Source organism: Leopardus geoffroyi, chromosome D1 (genome assembly GCF_018350155.1).
Source record: "Leopardus geoffroyi isolate Oge1 chromosome D1, O.geoffroyi_Oge1_pat1.0, whole genome shotgun sequence".
Lineage (NCBI taxonomy): Eukaryota > Metazoa > Chordata > Mammalia > Carnivora > Felidae > Leopardus > Leopardus geoffroyi.
Window position 1 is genome coordinate 20512385 of NC_059329.1, and position 21624 is coordinate 20534008.

Sequence of the window (21624 nt, forward strand, 5' to 3'; positions counted from 1 at the left end):
GTGGGACTCGGGTGGGGGCGCCTGGGTGGCTTAGTCGGTTAAGCATCCCACTTCGGCTCAGGTCATGATGTCACGGTTCGTGAGTTCAAGCCCCGTGTCGGGCTCTGTTCTGACAGCTCAGAACCGGGAGCCTACTTCCAGTTCTGTGTCTCCCGCTCTCTGCCCCTCCCCCACTTGCACTCTGTCTCTCTCTCTCTCAAAATCAAATAAACATTAAAAATTAAAAAAAAAAAAAAGTGGGACTCGGGTAAGGCAGTCGGGGTTTCAGATACATGTTCTACTGTTTATGAACCGTATGCTATAGGAAAGTTAGCAAACCTGCCACCTCTTAAGTTATTAACCCATCGGAAAAAATGGGGGTGAGAAGTACCTGTTTCATAACATTGTTGGCAGGATTAGATGAGATCGTTCACTTCAGAGACTTAGCAAGTTGCATCACACACAGAAAGTACTCTATTTCTGTTTATTATCAGGTTAATTTTGGTTTTATGTAGCTCAAGTGAGGAGTTTCAAATCATGGAGAAAAGGCTTACATTTTATAACACAGTAGATACAACCCAGATTCTCTGATTTGCTTGCTCTGTAACTTTCCTACTATTCAGTGAGGTCTAGTTGGGGAGCCACAAAGAACATTCTGACAATGGCAGGGGGCATAACATGCAGCTTATGGAACTGAGATTTTTCTTAGGTCCAGACTCAGACTCAGTTGAAGGCTTATGAATACCTGTCTCACCACTAGAAGTTCTTTCTTTCTTTTTTTCCTTCTTTCTTAAATAGCTATTGTTTTTGACCAATATTAATAATCATGGTATTTTGATTCATTGGGCTGATACTCTGTGTCCGATAACGTGAAAAGCTTGTTACATGTATTTACCTCACTTAATCCTCACAGAGTCCAGTAAGTTTCTGTTATTTTTTGACTAAAGGTTAAGAAGTCTGAAGCTTAGTGAAGCTAACTTTTTTCAAAGGTGACAAAATTAGGAATTGAGAGAGCCAGTATATGAAGTCCGCTTGGTCCGATCTCTCAGCCTGCCCTTTTAACCCACCGCTATTAATCTAAACTGTTGAAGATACTAACACGATAGGGGGATGTGGAGGTGTTTCAGAGGAAAGACGAATTTGTGCATTTTATAGTGGAAGTAGGAAAGCCTCCGAAAAGTTAGTCACACGGTAAGTGAGCCGAGACGAAGGCTCTGGCTGGTTGACTCCACCAACCCCTTGGTTAAGTCTCTTAATAGAGGACAGGACAGTCAGTACAAAGATATTTACCGAGTACCTGTGCTGTACCCAGAACTCCTACATGCTGGAAGGACATGAGAAAAGTAGCCTACAACCTTCTTAGGAAGAGAAAACTAATGGAGTGAACAAAAGAATCTCCAATTAAGTCCCTTCTAGTTTATAAGGGCAGGGGTGGGGGAGATACCAGCTTCTCTTGGGTGCTGTTCCATGCCTTTGTTTTAGTCCATCATTTTTTCAACAGTATCAGAGAGGAAAGATACTATTGGCTTCTTCAGATGAAGAGGCCGAGTCTGAAATGAGGGGGTGGGGGTGGGGGTAGATGGATTTACACAAGGGTCAGAGAGCCAGAAAGCAGCAAAGCTTAGCTTTGCATGCAGATTCAAGTGCACAGTGCAAGCTCTTTCTAAGGAGGAAGAGAAGAGGAGAGGGAGTTGGAAGGTCCAGAGTGAGGAAGGTATTTGAGAAGGGGACAGGACTTGAGCCAGACAGGTATTGGTGGGTAGAATTGTGGCAGAATTGGTGTCTTAGGGTATTGCTTGTACACCTTTCTTTGGAGTTGAAGGAACTTCCTCTAGGTAAACGAAGTGGAGGCCAGATACCCAAACCTGTGTGCTTCTTGATACAGTGAAAGCACTCTTCTATCGATGGTTGCAGACAGAAACAATCCTGGAAAGGCCTTTCAGGCTGAGCCTTATAGATAAGGCTTGACAGTCCCAGAGTGAGACTTTTTGCCAACAGATGCCCAAGAAGTATTAGCTCCCAGCATGAGTCTGGTGAGCAGGACACGGGGGACATCAATAGATTATAGTTATTATTCACCTTCAGCAGGTTATCCTGTGTAGCTGCAGCAGACAGACAAAACTCTGTCCTTTAGGAATATCCAGAGAGCAAGAATGCATAAACCAGCCCTTTGCTACCCCAGGTGTGGCCTGTGGAATGGCAACATGGGCATCACCTGAGCGTCTGTTAGGCCAACTCTTGGGCCCTTCCGTAGACGTTAGAATCTGTGGTTTAACAGGATCCTTGGGGGATTAAGGTTTGAGAAACACTGAGCTAACCACCATCATTCTTTTTGTTATTTGTTTGGGCTCACGTTTGGGCTTCCCTTGCTACTCTGTCAAAAGGTGATGGTGATGTTCCAGAGGCTCAAGGTCATGTCTGGGGTGTTAGGCAGTTCATTGTCATGGGATTTCTAGTCTGGTGATGATTCCCAGCTCAGCCTTTCTTGCCGCGGGACCATCCACCTTTCCGGGGCTCAGCATCCTTACGTTTGGTGTGGTCATAATGAGGCCTATATAGATGATTGTTGTAGAAAGCAAATTAATGTGAGGAAAAGTGCCTTGCGGGCCGTAGATGACTTTCACAATATTCATTACTACCCTTGTTGACTAGACTGCCTGCCTCTCGACTGAAAGAACACTTGTGTGGGGGCTTTTGCAGTACCACTGAAATCACTGCGTTTCAGTGAATGGAGAGGACAGAAAAACCTTTTTAAGAGGCGCAGCTTAGGAGTTCAAAAACTCAGATGAGCCTCCTTTGTCATGACTGCAAGTGCTTTACTTGAGTGTTATTTTCCTTGTCTGTGAGGATCAGCCCGGCTGTCTTGGGAGTCTGGGAGAGGCTACCCTGAAGAGGCCCTCAGCCATTTTCTTGCATGGAGTCTGGTCTCCAGCGCTGCCTTCCTCCTCTCCTGTATTCCCAGGGCTGGGGCCATGAGAGCAGCTGTCATCCTTTGAAAGAGGCAAGGCTCTATTTTGAGCCAGGCGCCTGTGTTTTGATTCAGCGTCACCTCCTTGATACAGGTTGACCTAATAGGCAACACCTGGGAAATAATTGGTGGCAGCAAAGGGCACAGGATCTCCTGGGAGCATCATCTGGCGTTTGGTCCGGTTTGAGGACGGAGGGGAAATCATGCTCGCGGGGCGCCCGGCGGCTCTGTCCTCCAAACTGGCATAAATAATAGAGAGCTGGCAAGCTGACCGCACCAAAGAGTTGCATTATGTAAAGCGGCAGGCGGCAGGGTGTGTGCGCGCGCGCTTGTGCGTGTGCGCGCGTGTGTCGGCGCGCGAGAGGGGTGCGTGTCTGAGTGTGTGTGTGTGTGTGTGTGTGTGTGTGTGTGTGTGCGCGCGCGCGCGCGCGCCTGTGCGCGTGCGTGCTGGGGCCGGAGAACAGCTGTCTGTGAGGGAGTCGGGGAGAGAAAGGGAGCAAGGGCGAGGGAGAGAGGGACTTCTGTAGCCGCGCGACCACACCGACCACACCAAGTAACAGCCGCGGCGGGAGGGAGGGGGAGAAAATAAAGGGGGAGGGTCATGCTTACAACTCCAGAGCCGTGCGAGACAGCAGAGAAAGGCAGCTCCCCGAGCTTATGAGCACCCCGCCCCCACTCCCTCCCCGGTTAGAAACAGGGCTGCGGGGTGGGCATGGAGGTGAGTGCCCTCCGACGTCCTCAGGGCCCCCGCTCCCCGCCCCCGCCCCCCACTGCCCAATGCATGAATGAATGAGTTCCTCTGCACTGCACTCCACTACCGTTCCTAATGGCTTCCAGGTTAGTGCTAACTGACGCTTGTGTGTGTGTATGTGTCAGTCTATCTTTGTTTTCCTCTGGGCATTTGTTTTGGAGGGGTAGCTCTGCCCACCCCCCGCGCCCCCTCCCCCCGCCCCTCCCCATCTGGGGGTCGGGTTGGGGCCCCCGGGGGCTGTAAGGAGGAGGACCTGTCTGTCTGGCCGTGTGCTTTTTCCAGCTGGCGCAGGCTGCTCAGAGCTGCTGAGAACACAAACCTTTCAAGACAGTAAATCCGGAGTCCATGTTGTTTGCTTCTGTTCTATGTTGGGGGATCTGGAAGCAGCCAGCGTGACATCATCCTGCAGAGATGCCACATTCTTTTCACCCCCTAGCTTTTCCCTCCCCCCCCCCCCCCTTCCTCTCCTGCTTCATAGTAGCACAGCTTGAGCAGACCTTTGGAGCACTGAGCGGTGGGCCCTGGTGGGGTGAAAGGAGGGCTTGAGTTGGGCGGATGGGGTCCCCTTGGCCCAGCAAGACTTATTCAGGGTCCTATAGCTTGGAGAAAGGAGGGCAGAGGGTTGAATTAGCGATGCGTCATGGAGAGCTGGCCGGAGCCTCTGGGGGAGGTGTGGACAGGCCATGTGCTCTCCAACCACCAACTGAGCTCTGGGGTGCCCCTGGTGGGGGTGAGGTGACCAGAGCAGTGGTTAGCAAGGGGGAGGAGGCAGGCCCCCCTCCTAGATGCTGACAGATGCTGCCTCTCCCACGGGGAGAGGACCATGGGATCGATGGATCTGGCTAGCGGAAGGAAAGGACCGGAGGGGAAGTTGATAGCTCCTGTCTCAGAGAAATAAAGGGATTTGTTTATTCTTTGGCTTAGCAGGCATTTGGCTCCGAGATTTGCCATGTGTTTTCAGAAAATAGATACCCAGTGGCTGGTCCTTACTCCCCCGCACCTCCTTGCATTGTTAGTTATTTGCTTGATTTAGGCAAGTAGAGGAGTGGGGAGGAGGGCTTGAAGCTCCCTGTCTTCCTGGGGACTCAGCCAAGCTCTCAGCCAGGGCTGGAGACAGGGGACTTTGCCTCTTCACCTTGCTAAGCCAACTGAGTTCCTGTAGACCCACCCTCTTGCTGTTCTGCTTACTGCCCCACCTCTCTGCCCAGACATCCTTGAGTGGCACACCACGGGTTAAGAAGTTTAGGACCAGAGTGGAAAAAGCTGGCCTTGAAAGAAGGGATGCAGAAAGGGATGTTTTGGGGAGCTGCCCATGACAGAAGAGTGTCACCATCAAGGCCGTGGAAAGTAGTACCCCATGGGGAGAGAATGAAGGAGAGGAACTTTTATCTACTACCTACAAAAAGCTTCCTCTCTTTCCTGGCCCTACATTTTTCCTCTGCAGGTGGGAGCAAGCCTGGAACCCCTTCCCTCAACTTGTGAAGTCCTCATACACGGGTGGGCGGGTTGGGGCCCCGGGGGTTGATGGAATGTGTCAGAAGAGAAGCAGGCTCCCGGAAACCACCTTTCCAGGGGGCATATATTGTTAGACCAAAGGCTGGCCAACTGTTTCTGTAAAGGGTCAGGTGGTAAATACTTCAGGCTTTGTGGGCCCCTGCTGTTCTCTGTTGAAACGACTCAACTCTGCTTTGTACAGCAGAAGCAGCCACAGGCACAGACGACCTATGAACGAACACAGGTGGCTGAGTTCCCAATAAAACTTTATTTGTGGACTCTGAAATTTCCATTTCATATAATTTTCACATGTTACAAGGTACTCTTCTTTTCTCCCCTAATCATTTAAAAATGTAAAAACCGTCTCGTGGGTCATACAGAAATGGATGGTGGGCTGCATTTGGCCTGTGGGTCATAGTTTGCTGACCCCGAATTAGACAGTCCTGATGGGAAAGTCCTGAGACCGCCTTAGAAAGGTGTGAAGGGAGCAGACAGCCTTCCCTGTACATGCGTTTGCACACACGCAGCCTTCTGTTCTTGGTTATGGACACGACAGGACTGGATTCAGGTTTCCTAACGACCTTGGAACCTCGCAGTATTGCCTCGGCCAGTTAGGGGAAGCTTCAGCTTATCTGTGAGTCAGGCTGTGAGGGTCCAAGGAACAAATGTGTGTGGACTCGGGGGAGAGAAAACATTTTCTAAGGATTTGACATCCTCAGATGAGAGAATCTCTAAGGGCTGTGGTTTTGCATCTGGCCTGGAGATAATTCATATAAACACATTCAGAGTTGGGATATAGCCTGAGTTGGGGCAAGAACTGCATGGATTCTTCATCATCTCACCGAACTCAGGTTTGTCAGGTTAGGGGGAAAAATGGGGGTGGGGTGTTTCCTGTAGGGATATGCATACGTATGGCATACATGGAGCCTATAGGCTGTAGCCAGAAACTTCGTAAGAGAACAGTGACTAATTCCAGAGTCTCCTGATTCAGAACAGGAATCCAAAAATACATGTTTGCATTCTGATTTCCAGAGCCCATGGGGTGGTGGCTGTGCTCTATTCTGAGCTGATCAGAGAGCACTTCTCTGTGGGATTACAATGCCTGGGCTCCAGAGTGTAAGGGGGATTGGGATGAACTGGAATGAGCCCAGCCAGTGGCTGTGGGGTCCATAGCCATGCTGTACAAGGGATGCTGGCGGGACTGGCAGGTCTGGAGGAGAAAAGACTGAGCGAGCATGCCAGCCGTGTGCAGATGGCACGTGTAAAAGGAATTAGATTATTCTATGTCTGCCGGGAGAGTAGAAATGGGACCTTTGGTAGGGAGCCACAGGAAACAGTTTGAGCTTAAAATAAAAAGAGTTGTCCAAAGGTGAAATGAACTGCATGATCAATTAATGACTTTTCTGTCACTTGAGGTATAATCTAAACAGAGATTTGGAGAGATTGTAGAAATGATTTTTCACTTCTGAAAATAGGTTTGAGGAATTGGAATCATTCCACCCAAAGAAAGGAGTATGGGAACTGAGAAAGGGTTCTAGCTAATGAACTGACCTCGAGTTCCGGAAAGCTGGAATAAGAGAAAGTGGTATTAAATGCATTTTACTAGACTTTTGTTTTAATCGTAAGGAACTTCCTGATGATCGCAGAGGGCAGTGAGAAGGATCACAAAGGGGAGCCTTGGCATTTTGTACCTCGGATATATGCTAAAGTAGGCTGAAGCCTCTTGGGTGATTTGGGTGTTTCTGTTTGCCTGCAGCCAGACATATTGGCTGACCTCTTACAGTCTTCTTTGTTCTAAAATTTTCTGTAATTTTAACATAATGGTTGTTCTTCAGCCTGTTTCTGTTTGATCTCCAGCAGAAAAGGAAATCAGAACTGGATTGAATCCATAGAAGTCTGGAAAGGATTCGCCGCACTTGGTTTTAACCATGAGCTTAGGCAGGAGTGAGAGGAGAGAAGGGTGCAGTGAGTGCTGTTACTTAACCGTCATTCACCTACACCCTACGTACCCCTTAGTCTACGAGACTGCTTGGCCCAGAATTTTCTTCTGACAGCATGGCAGCAGCCTCTGGTGCCTGATGTGGCATAGCCTCAACGAGAGGGAAGGCTGATGAGTCTGAATTAACAAGGACCCCGAGATCTCGTTTCTGAATCCCTCACCTAATTTAGATTGGAGTCCCTCTATGTCAGAGAAGCTGCTTCCTCTCACTAGTTCCCAGTGTATCCTTGAGACACTCTTTGTCATCCTCCTGTCACATCTTTGCGGGGACTAGGTGGCATCCACACGCCTTCTTGTTGCATAATTAATGCTGAATCTCAGAGAGGACTGGTTTGCTCCCAGGTTATACTCAGGGAAGGGGCTGAGTCAGGACTGGCTGACTCTTTGGCAGGTAGTGAAGGGAGCTGTTTTGATTGAGGCCAAGGAGCTCTTATCGCATGGTGTTAGTTCATTACATGTCTGTCTCTCCCACCCAGTTGTGAGTTCCTTAGAGGTAGAGCCTGTATCCCTAATGCCTAGAGCATTACCTGGCATGGAGTGTGGTCTCCTCAGCTACTGGATTGATGGATGGATGGATGGATGGATGGATGGATGGATGGATGGATGGATCCGGCACAAGTTCCTTTCAGTTTTGTTGTTGTTGTTGTTGTTTTTTGGCAATGTTTATTTATTTTTGAGAGAGAGAGACAGACAGAGTGCAAGTTGGAGAGGGGCAGAGAGAGGAGGAGACACAGAATCTGAAGCAGGCTCCAGGCTCCGAGCTGTCAGCACTGAGCCCGAGGCGGGGCTCAAACCCACGAACCACAAGATCGTGACCTGAGCCGACGTCAGATGCTTAACCGACTGAGCCACCCAGGTGCCCTCCCCCCTTAAAAAGATTTTTTTGGGGGGGTAATGTTTATTTTTGAGAGAGAGAGAGAGAGACAGAGTGAAGTTCCTTTTCAGTTTTAGTAGCAACATTTCTCATGCTGAGGATGGGGGCAAAGTTAGAATAAGCTGGAAGTTCTATTCAGTTGAACCGCGCCCTGCCTTGTTCCGGTGGTTTCTGGCCTCCCAATGGATTGGAAATCTCTTTCAAGGAAGGGGCTTCCTGGGATAGCTTATTAGCACCTGCCTGCTTTTACAAGGTCCCGTTCTTCTGAGTGTTCAGGCTTCTGAAATACTTAGGGTAGGATTGTACTTAGATTTGGCTGAGATTGATAGTCAAATTTAAAAGCATTAAGTCACTACTGTGTGCCCATAATCATGTTTAGTATTGTGTATTTCATCTCTGTGTATCTACTTAGAACCATGACACAAGTCACTGCCCTGTGGGGCCCTCAGGATGAATAGGTTTCTCGGGGTTGGAGGTGCATAGTAGGTGTTCAGTAAATGCTTGTTCACTGACATCAAATCAGCAGGGTTAGCTTAATTTCCAAAGACTGTGAAGCTCAGAGAGAGCTGGATGGATGATGATCTCCAAGAATCATGGAGAAATAAGGACCATGGTCCTAAAAATCCCTTGAGAGCTGTCCAGGCACGTATGTGGCCACCCAGTGAGTACTCTCTCATTGGAGATCTGAAGCAGAGGCTGGATGGTGGTTGTCAGGGCCTTGCGGAGAAAACCCCTGCACTTGGTGACAGGTTGGATTACATGACCACCAAGGCACTTTCCAAGCAACAGACTGTTATGACAGATCAGTTCAGCCAGTACTGCCCGCAAACCCAGCACGACTGTCTCCCAACTTAGATGTTTGTCCTGCAGTGAATAATCTCAGGGAAAGGAAACGGTACGAAACCAGTTAAGTTCCTTTGAATAATTTCAGCATCTTCTGCTCCATTCTAAGTCCTTATCTTCCCAGCCCCATGGAGGGAGGAACTAGCTGAAGGCGTGCATAGCAACAACTGATAATCTCACCCTCTGTGCCATGAAGAAAGGGACAGAATTTAGAAACAGGATTCAGTTTCTTAACTAGGAATTCACTTCCTGCTTCTCCAACACTTTTTTTTTTGCTCGGTGAGCAATTATAGGAAGACCTTTATTTTAGGGGGAGGTACTGTCCAAATCGCTTTGTTTGTTTGCTTGTTTGCTTTTTAAGATTCTGCCCCTCACCCCAGTAAGGTAGGTTGTGATTCTTTGACAGACAAGGAACACAGACTCACGGAAAGATAAAATCATTTTTCTCAAGAGCACAAAGCAGCTCAGAATTTAAACTCAGACATACATAGTGATGTTTAGAGAAAGTGGCCAGGCCAGCATAGAACCTGGAAGTGATGTCACCAATTTCAGTTTGCATGGATCCAGAAGTCAGAATAAGAACCAGTGGGCTGGTGTTACAACAAGGCAGATTTAGGGCAGGCTTAAGAAAGAAATGTCTAACAGAGTGGCCGAACAGTGGATTGAATGGCTTTAAAAAGAGCTCATTCCTTTATTCATGCAGTGCATCTGTGGTCCCAGATTGGTGCCAGTCATTGTGTTAGAGGCACTGGCGACCCACACAAGTAGACAAGGCCCTGTCCCCCACGGAGTGTTCACTCTATTGATAGAAAACTCAGCAAAACAACGACAAAGGCAATTTCAGCTCCTACTAAATGCCATCAAGGGGGAAAGGCAGGCCATGATCATGATTGCCTGGGAGACAAGGGAGGGCACTTTAGACCCAGTGGTCCTTCAAGACCAGCTGCTCTCGGGAGGTAGCCTTTGAACTTTGAAGGGTGAAAAGGAACCAGAATTCAAAACTCAAAAGAGTTCCCAGACAGAAGGGAAATACACTGGGGCAGGTGGTGGACTTGGTGTGTTCGAGGAACAGAAGGGTCCAGGGAGGCCAGAAGAGAGTGAGGGGCAGAGTGGCATAAGAGGACATTGAAGAAAACAGTTCCCCAATTTTGGATTCTGGGAGTAGTGTCGCCAGCCGTTAAGTACATGTCTTAGGGGATATGACCCTCTCCCTCCAGAAGGTTAAGACGAGGACACAGGATGGGTTTGGTCTGAGAGCCTTTTGGGTGAAGCAATTCGTGTCTGCCTTCTGACAGCTTTTGTAGCATCGTCAGAGTTTTCAAAGGTTATTATCATTCCTTCCTCTTCAAAGTGTCCATAGAGATAACCGGAGCTCTGGCAGGACCCAAACAAACTTATTTTGTTTTTGTAGGAAGGGGGAAAAGTGGGTCAGGCTGTTTTGGCATTTCAGGCATGGAGTCCTGGTTCTATTGCAGGCCTTGGTCTCCATGGAAATGAAAAATAGTGTTTGTCATGCCTGTGCCTGGATTGAATTCCAAACTCTGGCTGAACAGAAGCTGCAGGAGAGCCAGGGAGTGGGGGAGTAGGATGGATGGAGGCTCCAGCCATTGTGATCAGGGCTCTGTCTCCACGCATCACCTCCCTGGACCGAGAACACCAGTAGAAGGGTAATTGAAGGTCTGCTTTTCTCTGCTTGGCCAAAGACTTTCCATGAACCTGGCCCTTATATTAATAGGTCAGTTAATAAATTCATCAACAACTGAAGTCCCTGCTGGGACTTTCCCCCACAACAAGTAGTTCCCTCCAGGCTTAAGTAGGTTTCTAATGAGATACATCTAGGTATTAAATGTTTTGCAAATGTTTCTGAATGGGTTCTGCTATCTTTATTTCCTTTGTAAAATTTGCCCCCCCCCCCAAAAAAAAAACATTTTTTTTTTTTTTTTTTAAAACTTTCCATAGTTACTTGAGCAAGATAGGAAAGGAAGATTGGGTAAGTGAAGCTTGTTGGCTATAGGAAGTGACCTGAATAATCTATACAATATCTACAGAGATGAGGACTCATGAGAGGCAGAAGGCAGAGAGAGGGCAGGGCCTGGGCCAGTGTGTGGATAACCAGTGGCCAGTTAGTGAGTCTGGAGAATTGTCAGTCTTCCATTTGTCAGTTTTCTCTGCCTGTGATCTGATGTGGCAACAGCCTGTAGTTCTACCTTCTGGGTTCTGAATTTCAAACAGAACCTGTCCCTGAACACCCTGTATACTTCACCTAAAGGCCCAACCTGGAAAGCCCTCAGGGAATTTCAGCAGGTTACCCAAACAGAGGACAGGGAACGAGATGTTCATCTTTGTCAAAATCTTGCTCTTGAAGCAGTTGAGGGAGGCCCATTCTGGTTCGGGCTCTGCTGCTGGCATTTTGTGAACTGTGATAGGGAGAAAGGCAGTGTCCTGGGAGCCCTCTCCTTTCCTGCCCCTTGCTGAAATGCAGCGTGCTGCCACAGCCAGCCAAAGCATGGCATACTGGGCCAGGCCGAGACTCCACTGTAGCATAAGTTGGGAAGAGAACCTCTGCACCATTAAAAACAACAACAACAGGGGCGCCTGGGTGGCTCAGTCGGTTAAGCCTCTGACTTCAGCTCAGGTCACGATCTCACGGTCCGTGAGTTCGAGCCCCGCATCGGGCTCTGGGCTGATGGCTCAGAGCCTGGAGCCTGCTTCCGATTCTGTGTCTCCCTCTCTCTCTGCCCCTCCCCCGTTCATGCTCTGTCTCTCTCTGTCTCAAAAATAAATAAACGTTAAAAAAAAATGTTAAAAACAACAACAACAATGACAACCCCCCCCCCCCCCAACCCACAAAAAACAACCACAGCAACAGCAAAAAAGCTTCTGTCTCCTAGGTGCTGCCTGGCCTTTGTTTTCAACCAGGTAATCACAGTTGGACACAAAAGTTGGCTTTCTTCCATAAAGAAGGAACCAGACCTAATGGTAGAGTTGTTGCCAGGTTTAGATTCCAAGTAATAGGTCCACAGAGGGTGGGTTTCATACACGGTCACAGGGAGCTCCTCTTAAGGGAAACTGTAGTACTTTTCTCATTCTTTCAAACTTCCTCTCCATCCGGTATCTTAAAAAGTGGAAGGGTTGGGGAGACACTGAGACTTGCACTGTTGAGCCCCCTGCGCTGAGCGTTGGGATGTCCAGCTCCCTTTTATCCCCCTGGTGGGCAGTCGTGGCACCTCTCTGGGCCTGTGCTTCCCATCCGTCAGTGAGAGGACTGGACAGGATGAGACTTTCCACCTCTTTCTCTGCATGTCATCTCTTGGGGACCCGAGACTGGCTTTATCTTCATGGGTACAGGGGACCAAGGTCGGCAACTCTGGAACATCATAACAAGGAGTGAAGCAGGCCTGGGGCCTGGGAAGATTTTTTTTTTTTTTTTTTTTTTTTTTCTCAATGACTTGGTGTTTTGCTCTCTTAAGGAGGAGGATCCAAGGGGAATTGAGGTCTCCACTGGGATTTGTGATTCTGGTCATAGTCCCCTGTCTATAAAGTCCCTGTTGGTCCCCGCCCTTCCCATCTAGTATGCTGTGGTTTTAAGAGGGTACAGAGACATTGTCAAGTGACAAGCTGGAGTATAGAGAGGAACTGGGGAAAAAAGCCAGCTTCAGGGAGCCCTACTAAACTGAATTAGGAAACCAGTTTAGGTGGAGAGACCTCACAGAGGCGTTTGCAGGCAGCGTGTAAATTTCAGGCAAATGCTACCCAAATATACCTGTGGGCTTTGTGCTATGGGGAGATTCAAAGTGGAGCTGGCTAATTCACATGGATGTTTGCAGTGCTGATAGAAGGAACTGACAAAACCTCACAATTGGCATGGCGATGGGAGGCACAGAATTGGATGACAGAATGGTCGTCTGCTAGGAATTGGGGACCGCCAGAGATCAGAATCTGTTTTAACTAGATGCTGCTAAAGGCAGGGAGGGATTCGATGTTTGTCATATGGTTGTGGGCATGGACTCTAATGATAATTGTCAGGCTCCCACGCCAAACGAAGGTGACACAATCCCATCGAGCGCCGAGTCGTGGCCTTACTGCGAGAACTACATCTCTGAGCCAACTCCTCATCAGCTCACGATTCTCCATTGCCAGTTTCTATGACAGACTCAACTAATTTTCTGTTCCAGCGAGTTGGTGACATGGTAGACTCTGAATGGGCGGTTCACTCAAGGAGTCGTAAGCAGGTTTCTGTCATCTGGGACAGATCGGTCACTTATCCTTTGATGAATCCTTGGGAGTCCTCTCAAATTTTAGAGTGCAATATCTACTATGGTGCTTGTTCCGGATGCAGATTCCTAACACCACCTCCTGGAAATTGTCATTTATTGCGTGGGGGTGGGATTGGGATTCTGCACTTCAAGGATCCCGCACATCCTGGTGGATGTGGTCCCCGGAAGTCCTGCTTGGGAGCATTTGAAGCATGTCCATATGATCCTCTGAGGAAAGAGGGCAAGGGTAATTATTCCACATTTTACAAAGAGGAACAAAAGCCTTCTTCTTCTTCTTTTTGTAAAATGTTTATTTATTTTGATGGGTGCCTGGGTGGCTCAGTCTGTTAAGCGTCCGACTTCGGCTCAGGGCATGATCTCATGGTCCGTGAGTTCAAGCCCTGTGTCAGGCTCTGGACCGACAGCTCAGAGCCTGGAACCTGCTTCAGGTCCTGTGTCTCCTCTCTCTACCCCTCCCCTGTTTGCACTCTGTCTCTCTCTCTCTGTCTGTCAAAAATAAACATAAAATGTTTATTTATTTTGAGAGAGAGCATGAGTGGGGGAGGGGCAGAGAGACCGAGAGAGAGAGAGAGAGAGAGAGAGAGAGAGAGAGAGAGAGGGAGAATCCCAAGCAGCCTCCAGACTCGGCCCAGAACCTGACGAGGGCTCCATCTCATGACTGAGAGATCACAACCTGAGCCGGATTTTGAGAGTCAGACGCTTAACTGACGGAGCCACCCAGGCGCCCCAGAACAAAAGTTTTCTGAACAATAATAGAAGCTCTGTAGTATTTATTGAGCATTTGTTATGTATCAGGCCCTGCACTAAATATTTCACTCACGTTATTTCATTCGACATAGCAGTCCTATGAGATAAGCATTAACACCTCTCATTTGTCTAAGCAGAAAAATGAGACTCAGAGACCGATGTCACCCAGCAAGTGGCAGAGCTGGGACTCAAGCCTGAGCCTGCTGACACAACTCTACAGGCCAGCAATTAATCCTGACATAACGGCCCAAGCAGGCCCTCAGCAAACAAATGTTTCATTTGAAACTGGCTTTCTGAATTTCTAATTAAATGTTCTTCCTGTTAGTTTGGGGGTGCCCTGGAATATATCAGGGAGTCAGAAAAATTACCAGTGTCCTGGCACCGAAACTATCATGGCCGAACCATCTGATCAGACAGGTCATGGTGGGGCTGGGCTTGGGGGAAGGGATGATGTGAAACATGAAGTGTCCAGGTGTGCGGAGGGTGAGTGGGAATCTGGGAATGAGCCAGGCCAGTGGAACTTGTTAGCGTGTAGGAGAGGGGCTGCTGCGATCCCAGTAGCTTAGGTGGTGTTCCTCATTTAGATTCACTTGTTTGCCTTCCGTGTAATCATTTCTGCCACAGAGATTACAAGACACATGCCTGTCGCTCCGCACCCAGGAGCGACATGAGGTATTAGACTTAAGGAAGCACTCACTGTTTGTTAGCAGGGTAACCAGGAGAGGAATGAAAAAGTGTTTTTGGAGATCTTTAAAAAAGGAGAGATGGGAAGTGAGTGAATGAGGTCTGCCCACCCCCCCCCCCCCCCCCCCGCCTGCAGTGAGTGGGTTAAAAGTGGCTGGTGGGGGTCTCAGTGGACCTATTACTGGGGAGAGTTGATAGTCTGAGGAGTCTCATGTGCGTCAGCTTAAGCATGTTACGCTTCAGTAACACATAGTTTCTTGCAATGCTCTGTGTATCCCCAGCTGTTCTAGGTCTCCACACCTTTGTTTATACAGGGTTTTTGTTTTGTTTTGTTTTGTTTTGCTTGGGCACATTCTCTTCCGTCCTACTGCCATGCCTTCACCTGGCTGCCTCTGACACGTTATTTAGGACCCAGCTCACGTCTCAAGTGCTGAATTCTCAAGGAAGCAGTCTGCGTAAGATTCCTGGACTCCTCCCTGTCTTGCCACTCGTTGCTTATGTTGGAAGGAGCAGAACACGTGTCTGGCTCTTCCCGACTATAATAATGTCCCAAGCACAGGGATCCTTTGTCACTCACCATTATGGACTTGAACGCCGCATGCTCGGTGTGTGTGTGGAGCAGAAGATCCAGGTCTGAAAGCGTATCACTCTGGCAGCCATGCAGCCTCCGTGTTTCTTAGATTTCTTATGTGTGGATATGTGCACAGTTCTGGAAGGGAGGTCATGGTCCAGTAGCTCCTACAATACGAGTCTTCCTTCCCTTTAGGTAGTAAATCCAAGGTCCCTTTTAGCTTTAAATCCCCAAGGTTTTGAAATAGAAAGTAATACTATTATTAATAATGGTGGCAGGACTGGATTAATGGCCCATTGTAGAGTTCGCTGGAAAGACAACAATAGTGTAGGGTTATGAGATGCAAAGGAATTGGGTTTTATTTGCTCAGCAGGACATCCAAATCTATAGGATAAGGGGATACCTTTGAAGAGTGTTAGGTATGCATGTAGCAAATCAAATAGCGATTTTGGTGCGTTAGAATCCCAGCTGTCTTCTTGAAGGATTAGAGTGGAATGGGGAATGGAGTAGGGAGTAGTTGGGCTTAGTCTTGAGGGGTCAATGTTGGGAGGGCGCCTGGAGGGGGAAATGGTATTTTCAGCATGAGAGAGACTGAAAAGGTAGGGAAAGGCAAGAACGTGGCACAAGGGTCTGCAAGGAGTCCTGGATGGCTGAGGCAGAGGGTCCCCTGGGAAGAGTTGCAAAGATGGGAGGATTCAGAGGTAGCTTGAAGTACGATCATTGAGGAGCTTCTCTGCCATAGTTTGGAGTTCAGATTTCATTCTAAGGAGGTCGGGCACCATAGAGGACTTCAAGCAAGGGAGAAGATGGTCAAAATGGCAAAATCACTTTTTTTTTAGAAAGTTCATTGTAACAGCAAAATAGGGAATGGATTAAAAACTGCAGGCAGGAAGCTGATTGGGTCCTTCTTTCTTTCCATCCACCCAGCCACCCCATCCATCCTTCTGTCTATTCACCCAGCAAATATTACCGAATGCTTGGTTCCAAGAATAGGCTCTGTCATCAGATAGGCCTGCATGTCAAATCCTCTCTTGCCACTTACCTGTCTGTGGGACTTTGGGCAGATTACTAAATCTGTCAGTAATTGAGTTTTATCACCTGAAAAGAGGACGAATGATAATCTCCATCAACACTTCATGGGTTGGCTGGGAAATAAAATAAACTAGTGCTTCATCAGTGCTTGGTACCATGCCAGGAACTCATAAACATTCATAAACTTTTAGCTATTTCTGTTAAGTTTATTTATTTTAAGAGAGAAAGACAGCAGAAGTCGGGGAGGGGCAGAGAGAGAGGGAGAAAGAGAGAGAACCCCAAGCAGGCTCTGCACTGTCATCAGGGACCTGGTGTGGGGCTCGAACTCAGGAACTTTGAGATCATGACCTGGGCTGAAATCAAGAGTCGGATGCTTACCCAACTGAGCCACCCAGGCGCCCCAACTTTTAGCTATTTTCATTAACAGGTTGGAGGTACCTGTTTGGGAGGTGTCATGATCCTGGGGATTGTTAAAGCCATGGAGATTGTGAAAACCTTCACTAGGTTGATACGTAATTCAGCAGACGTCCCCGGAGCACACACTACTTATAAGGTGTCACATGAAACCACGTGGGAGGTGCAGAGGTGGGTGCCCCCAAGAGTGTGTACCAGACAGAATATATTAAATGCTCTAGTCAGTTCATTAGTGGAGATTTTATTTTACTTTTTAAATTTTTTTAATGTTTATTTTTGAGAGAAAGAGAGAGAGAGAGAGAGAGAGCACATGAGCAGGGGAGGGGCAAAGAGAGAGGAAGACCCAGAAACCGAAGCAGGCGTCAGGCTCTGAGCTGTCAGCACAGAGCCCGGCGCGGGGCTCGAACTCACGAACCGTGAGATCATGACCTGGACTGAAGTTGGACGCTTAACCGACTGAGCCATCCAGGTGTCTCAGTGGTGGAGATTTTAAAAAGATTTGTGGGGAAGGTGAGGTTTGAGATGGCTCTTAAAAGCTGAATAGGACTCCAGTAGATAGATAGATACAGGGCGGGAAGAGCCCTTCACGTACAAGTAGTGGTAGGTATGGAAGCCTGGAGACAGGAGGAAGCAAGTGTGTATTAATACCAGTGGAAGATACATGGGACTAAGATACGGAAACTCTCAAAGACTCTATAAGGAGAGATAAAGTATTGGAACACAGGCAAGTGTCAACATCATTTTCGGTAGAGAACTTTGACTTCCATTCTGAGGATTTGAGACTTTAAGATGCATGCCTGTGGGGGGGGTGGTGGTGGCGGGCAGAAAGATAGTATCAGGCTTGTACTTAGAAAGATTGATGACCAGGGCACCTGGGTGACTCAGTTGGTTAAGTGTCCGACTTTGGCTCAGGTCATGATCTCCCTTGTTGGGCTCTGTGCTGACAGCTTGAGCCTGGAGCCTGCTTCAGATTCTGTCTCTCCCTCTCTTTCTGCCCTTGCCCTGCTTGTACTCTGTGCCTGTCTCTTTTTCTCAAAAATAAATAATTTAAATTAATTAAGTAATTAATTAATTAATTTAAAAAAATAGATCGAATGACAGAGATGGGAATGAGTACGAGAGAGGGAAAGGAGATGAAAGAGACCGCTTAAACGACGAGTGGAAGCATCTAGGCAAGAGACCCTGGGTGGGGGAGGGGAGGGAAGGAAGGATGGGTTAAGAAGCTTTCTGCAGATAGAATCGATGTGAGCCGGTGACTCACTTTTTGCGGAGTGACACAGAAGACCTGGATTTGCAGGCTGGGAGACGAGGAATGGTAATGCCGCTGACGAGGGGTGGTAGTGGGAGGAGTTTCGGGAGGAAGGATGGTGAGCTCGGTTCTCAGTCTGGACTGAGACCTCTCTTTGGAGGGGTTGTCCACTCGGCCGCAGACTGTTGAGCTGAAGGGAGCAAGTGCGATCGGAGCCAGAAACAGACAGGGGAGTGAGTCTTCTGCTGCAAGGTACAGTTGAAGTTATGCAGGAGATGGTTCGGGCCGTGGGGAAGGACCAGACTTCAGGCGGAGTCAGCAAGAGAGAAACCAGCGTTTGAGGCCAGAAGAGGAATAGAAAGAGTTGTGTGGCATCAGGGAGCGGAGAAGAGCACTTCAGGAACAACATCAGTGGCCTTCAAACCACAGAGACTAACACGACAAATGACAGGATAAGCTTACGGATGTGTTGAAAGTAGGAATTTAGGTATCCATTGGGTGGCACGTATCAGTCAGGTCAGCTGATATGGGGCCACTCAGTGGTTGAGGGAATCTCATGGGCATTTTGATCACTGAGTGGGAGATTCATGTGGTTTTGGGTAGTTGGAGTGAGTTTCCTCCAGGTTAGAATTTTGTGCCCAGCCCTGAATGAAGGGCTGAATGAAGCCCTCCTCAACAGCCTGTTACCAGTGGGGATGGAGAGTTTGGAGAAGGATAAGGAGACCTCCTTTCCATTCTCGCACCTGGACTCGCCATGTGTCAAGATGTCCCTGATTGAAGGGAAAGACAGGAGCCGAGCTGTCGTGACTGAGATGGACGTGTGCTAGGCATCGTCCACACTCTGGTATGTCTGTGAGCAAACTAGTTGAGGTTAGGGGTAGAGTTCCTGACCGTTCTTCCAGCAAAGTAACCCTAGAGGACAGTTTAATCCTTGGAGTACTTGGCTGTGGGTTGACGTTGGCCTGAGTGAGAGGCAGCTACCCCAGAACGATGAGCACCCGAGTTTACCCTTCAGGAGCTTTCAGAGGCTTCCCCCCAGAGACCATATCCCGAGAATCTCCTCACCGCCATTCCGAGGCTCTGCTTTTCCAAGTGAAGAAAAGGAACATAGTCTCCCCTCTCCTCGATGTGCAGTAGTGAATGAGTTGGGGGGGGGGGGCGGGGGCAGTGGTCAGAGGATAAAGATGGCAGAGTGAGAACTTGAAGAAATACTTCTTCTTTTTTTAATTTATCTTAGAGAGAATGAGAGAGGGAGAGGGGCAGAGGGAAAAAGAGAGAATCTTAAGCAGGCTCCACACCGAGCCTGCAGCCTGATGTGGGGCTTGAGCCCACGACCCTGGGATCGTGACCTGAGCCAAAATCAAGAGTCAGACGCTCAACTGACTGAGCCGTCCAGGTGCTCCAAGAGCTTCTTTTTCAAAATCACAGTTATTATTAGTTTTGTAAGCAATATCTATCTGAATTCTGTTTTAGGGGGAAGCAAAACATTGGGTCTTAACGTGTCTCCGTATGTCCTCTGGTCACATTTGTCTTCCTTTTCTCTGTCTGGCCTCCTTTTTTTCTTCTCTCCATCAGTTTCCTTCAAAAGTTAGAGCATTGCACTCACCCCCTGCTGCCCTCCTTCCCCACTTGCTGGCTTCGGCTTTGGGCTTCCTTCCTTCTCTGCTGAGGATCCCCAGGTGCAAGGTTCTGCTGAGAGGGGCATGGTTTTCATTGCAAATGGGTCCGATGGGACATCTGAGGTCACAGCTGGATCTTCATGCAAATGACAGTGTTCCCTACCCTGCGTGCCACTCACTTAGGGAAGGCTGGGATGGAGGGGCCCTCACAGCCTCAGATCTGGGCTGTCCCTGAAGCCTGACCCTGCTCTCTGACCGGAGTGGGTGAGGGGGCCCTCGGCTTCTCATCCCCCTACCCTTGTGCTTCTTTCTTTGCCTTTGCAGTTTCATCCATGCTTCCCTTCCCATTCCCCCTGTCTCTTTCCCACTTAACCATGTCCTTTTCCATGTTTGTCCTTCCATTCTCTCAGGGCAAAGCAAACACTTGTTAGAACTTAACTTCATATCCCCTCCCCTCTTTCTTTATGCCTATCCTGTTCCATCAAGAGCACACGCTAAGTGTCCAATAGTAAATAATTACAGCCTGTAAGCCTTGGCCTGAGTGGATTTGGTACTGTGGGATGTATACGGTGCCTGTTGGAGACGAATTTGGGTGGAGGGGACTATGGAATGTGAGAACTTCTGCTGTGTTCATCTTTCCCCTGGGCAGGGGAAGCAGAGAGTAACATGGCTTACAAGGAAATACTGTGCTGTGCTTGAGTTGCAAGTCAGAAGACCTTAAAAATAGGGATTATGGCACTTGCCGTTAGGAATGCCTTAAGAAATAATGCCTTAGTGAAATAATATGCATGTGACTGCTTTGAAAGTAGGATTATTCTTAACTATTTTTATGGGCACATATCTGCAAAACAAAATGTCGGAACTAGTTATGCAGTGTGCATAAAAGGAGCTCGTGCTATTGGATGATCTGTAATGAGCCTTTCAGCTCTTAAATTCTGTTTTCCCTAGACAGTTCTTGGCATGTAATAGGGGCTCGAACGATATTTGGATGGATGGACAGACAGATGGTCGGATGGATGGATGAATATCTAAATGTCTAACTGCCCTACTTGCCCCTTCTATGTCATTTCACATTGTTTCCATTTCACATCGGCACCACCGCCCCCTCCTGGCCAGCAGCAGTATTACGGTGCAGTGAGTTCATAGCTGGGCCCTTTTCTCCCTGTTTCTCCCCAGCCCCTGACCCTGGCTCCCTGAGCTGGCTCCTTGGGACCCGTCTTTGGCCTTCAATCACTGACTGCCTGTCTTTCCTCCTCCTCCCCCCTTTCCACCCCACTCCCTCTCTCCATCTGCCCCTGCAGCACTGCCAGTAACTCAAACCGCAGCACGCCGGCCTGCTCCCCCATCCTCCGGAAACGGTCTCGCTCGCCAACCCCGCAGAGCCCGGACGGAGACACCATGGTGGAGAAGGGCTCAGACCACTCCTCGGACAAGTCCCCGTCCACGCCGGAGCAGGGCGTCCAGCGCAGCTGCTCCTCGCAGTCCGGCCGGAGTGGCGGCAAAAATTCCAAGGTGAGTCGGGCGCTGCTGGGACTCTGTACTTGCTTGTCAGCTGGCTGCGGGGAAGCCAGTGTTGGGGGTCAGCGAGGTAGACACCCCCTTCCTCGAGGGCCCTTGTGTCAGTGAGGCGAGGGTAGGACAGGCGGGGGAGACCCTAGTTTATCTTCTCAGCGGAGCACTCAGAGTGCCCCAAGCGCTAGTTAAATGGTTCCACGGTGACTGTTGTCTCCCTTTGGGGTAGGGAGCCTCACGTGCCTTGAGATTTGGAGAAAGGGTGCTCTGGGGACCAGGAGGGGGTCATCCGTTTAGTCCTGCTTCCTTTTTTCAAATTCGGGGTAGAGGGGAGCATTATCTGGGAGGAGCGCAGTGCCGGGAAGAGAGAGTCCTCAGGGAAGAGAGGGGTTTTTAACCTCCGCCCTGGCTGTCACTCTGCCTCACCTTTGGTAATAACCCACTTGGTACGCATTTGGCCAGGAGGACGGTGACGGGGCCTCTCCATCCCCTGCAAGTGTCAGTGCCACCTGCCGAGGGCCTGGGTCTTTGCCTAAGGAAAGGCATAAAATGAGCCCCAGGGGGGCCCGGACTACTTATGGGTCCCCAGAGATTTTCTTGTCCCCTCCTCA

The 21624-nt window shown here is 48.9% G+C and overlaps 1 protein-coding gene across 20 annotated transcripts in view; it reads left to right on the forward strand.

The window, feature by feature from the left end:
* The window catches only part of GRAMD1B (GRAM domain containing 1B), a 246383-nt gene that overhangs the window by 177856 nt on the left and 46903 nt on the right, over positions 1-21624 (forward strand). For 17 of the 20 annotated variants that reach the window (XM_045483237.1, XM_045483225.1, XM_045483224.1 and 14 more), the window contains one exon: positions 20803-21013. In XM_045483237.1, coding sequence (XP_045339193.1) covers positions 20803-21013 — 211 coding nt within the window. The other 3 variants (XM_045483244.1, XM_045483243.1, XM_045483241.1) reach the window with 3 other exon arrangements.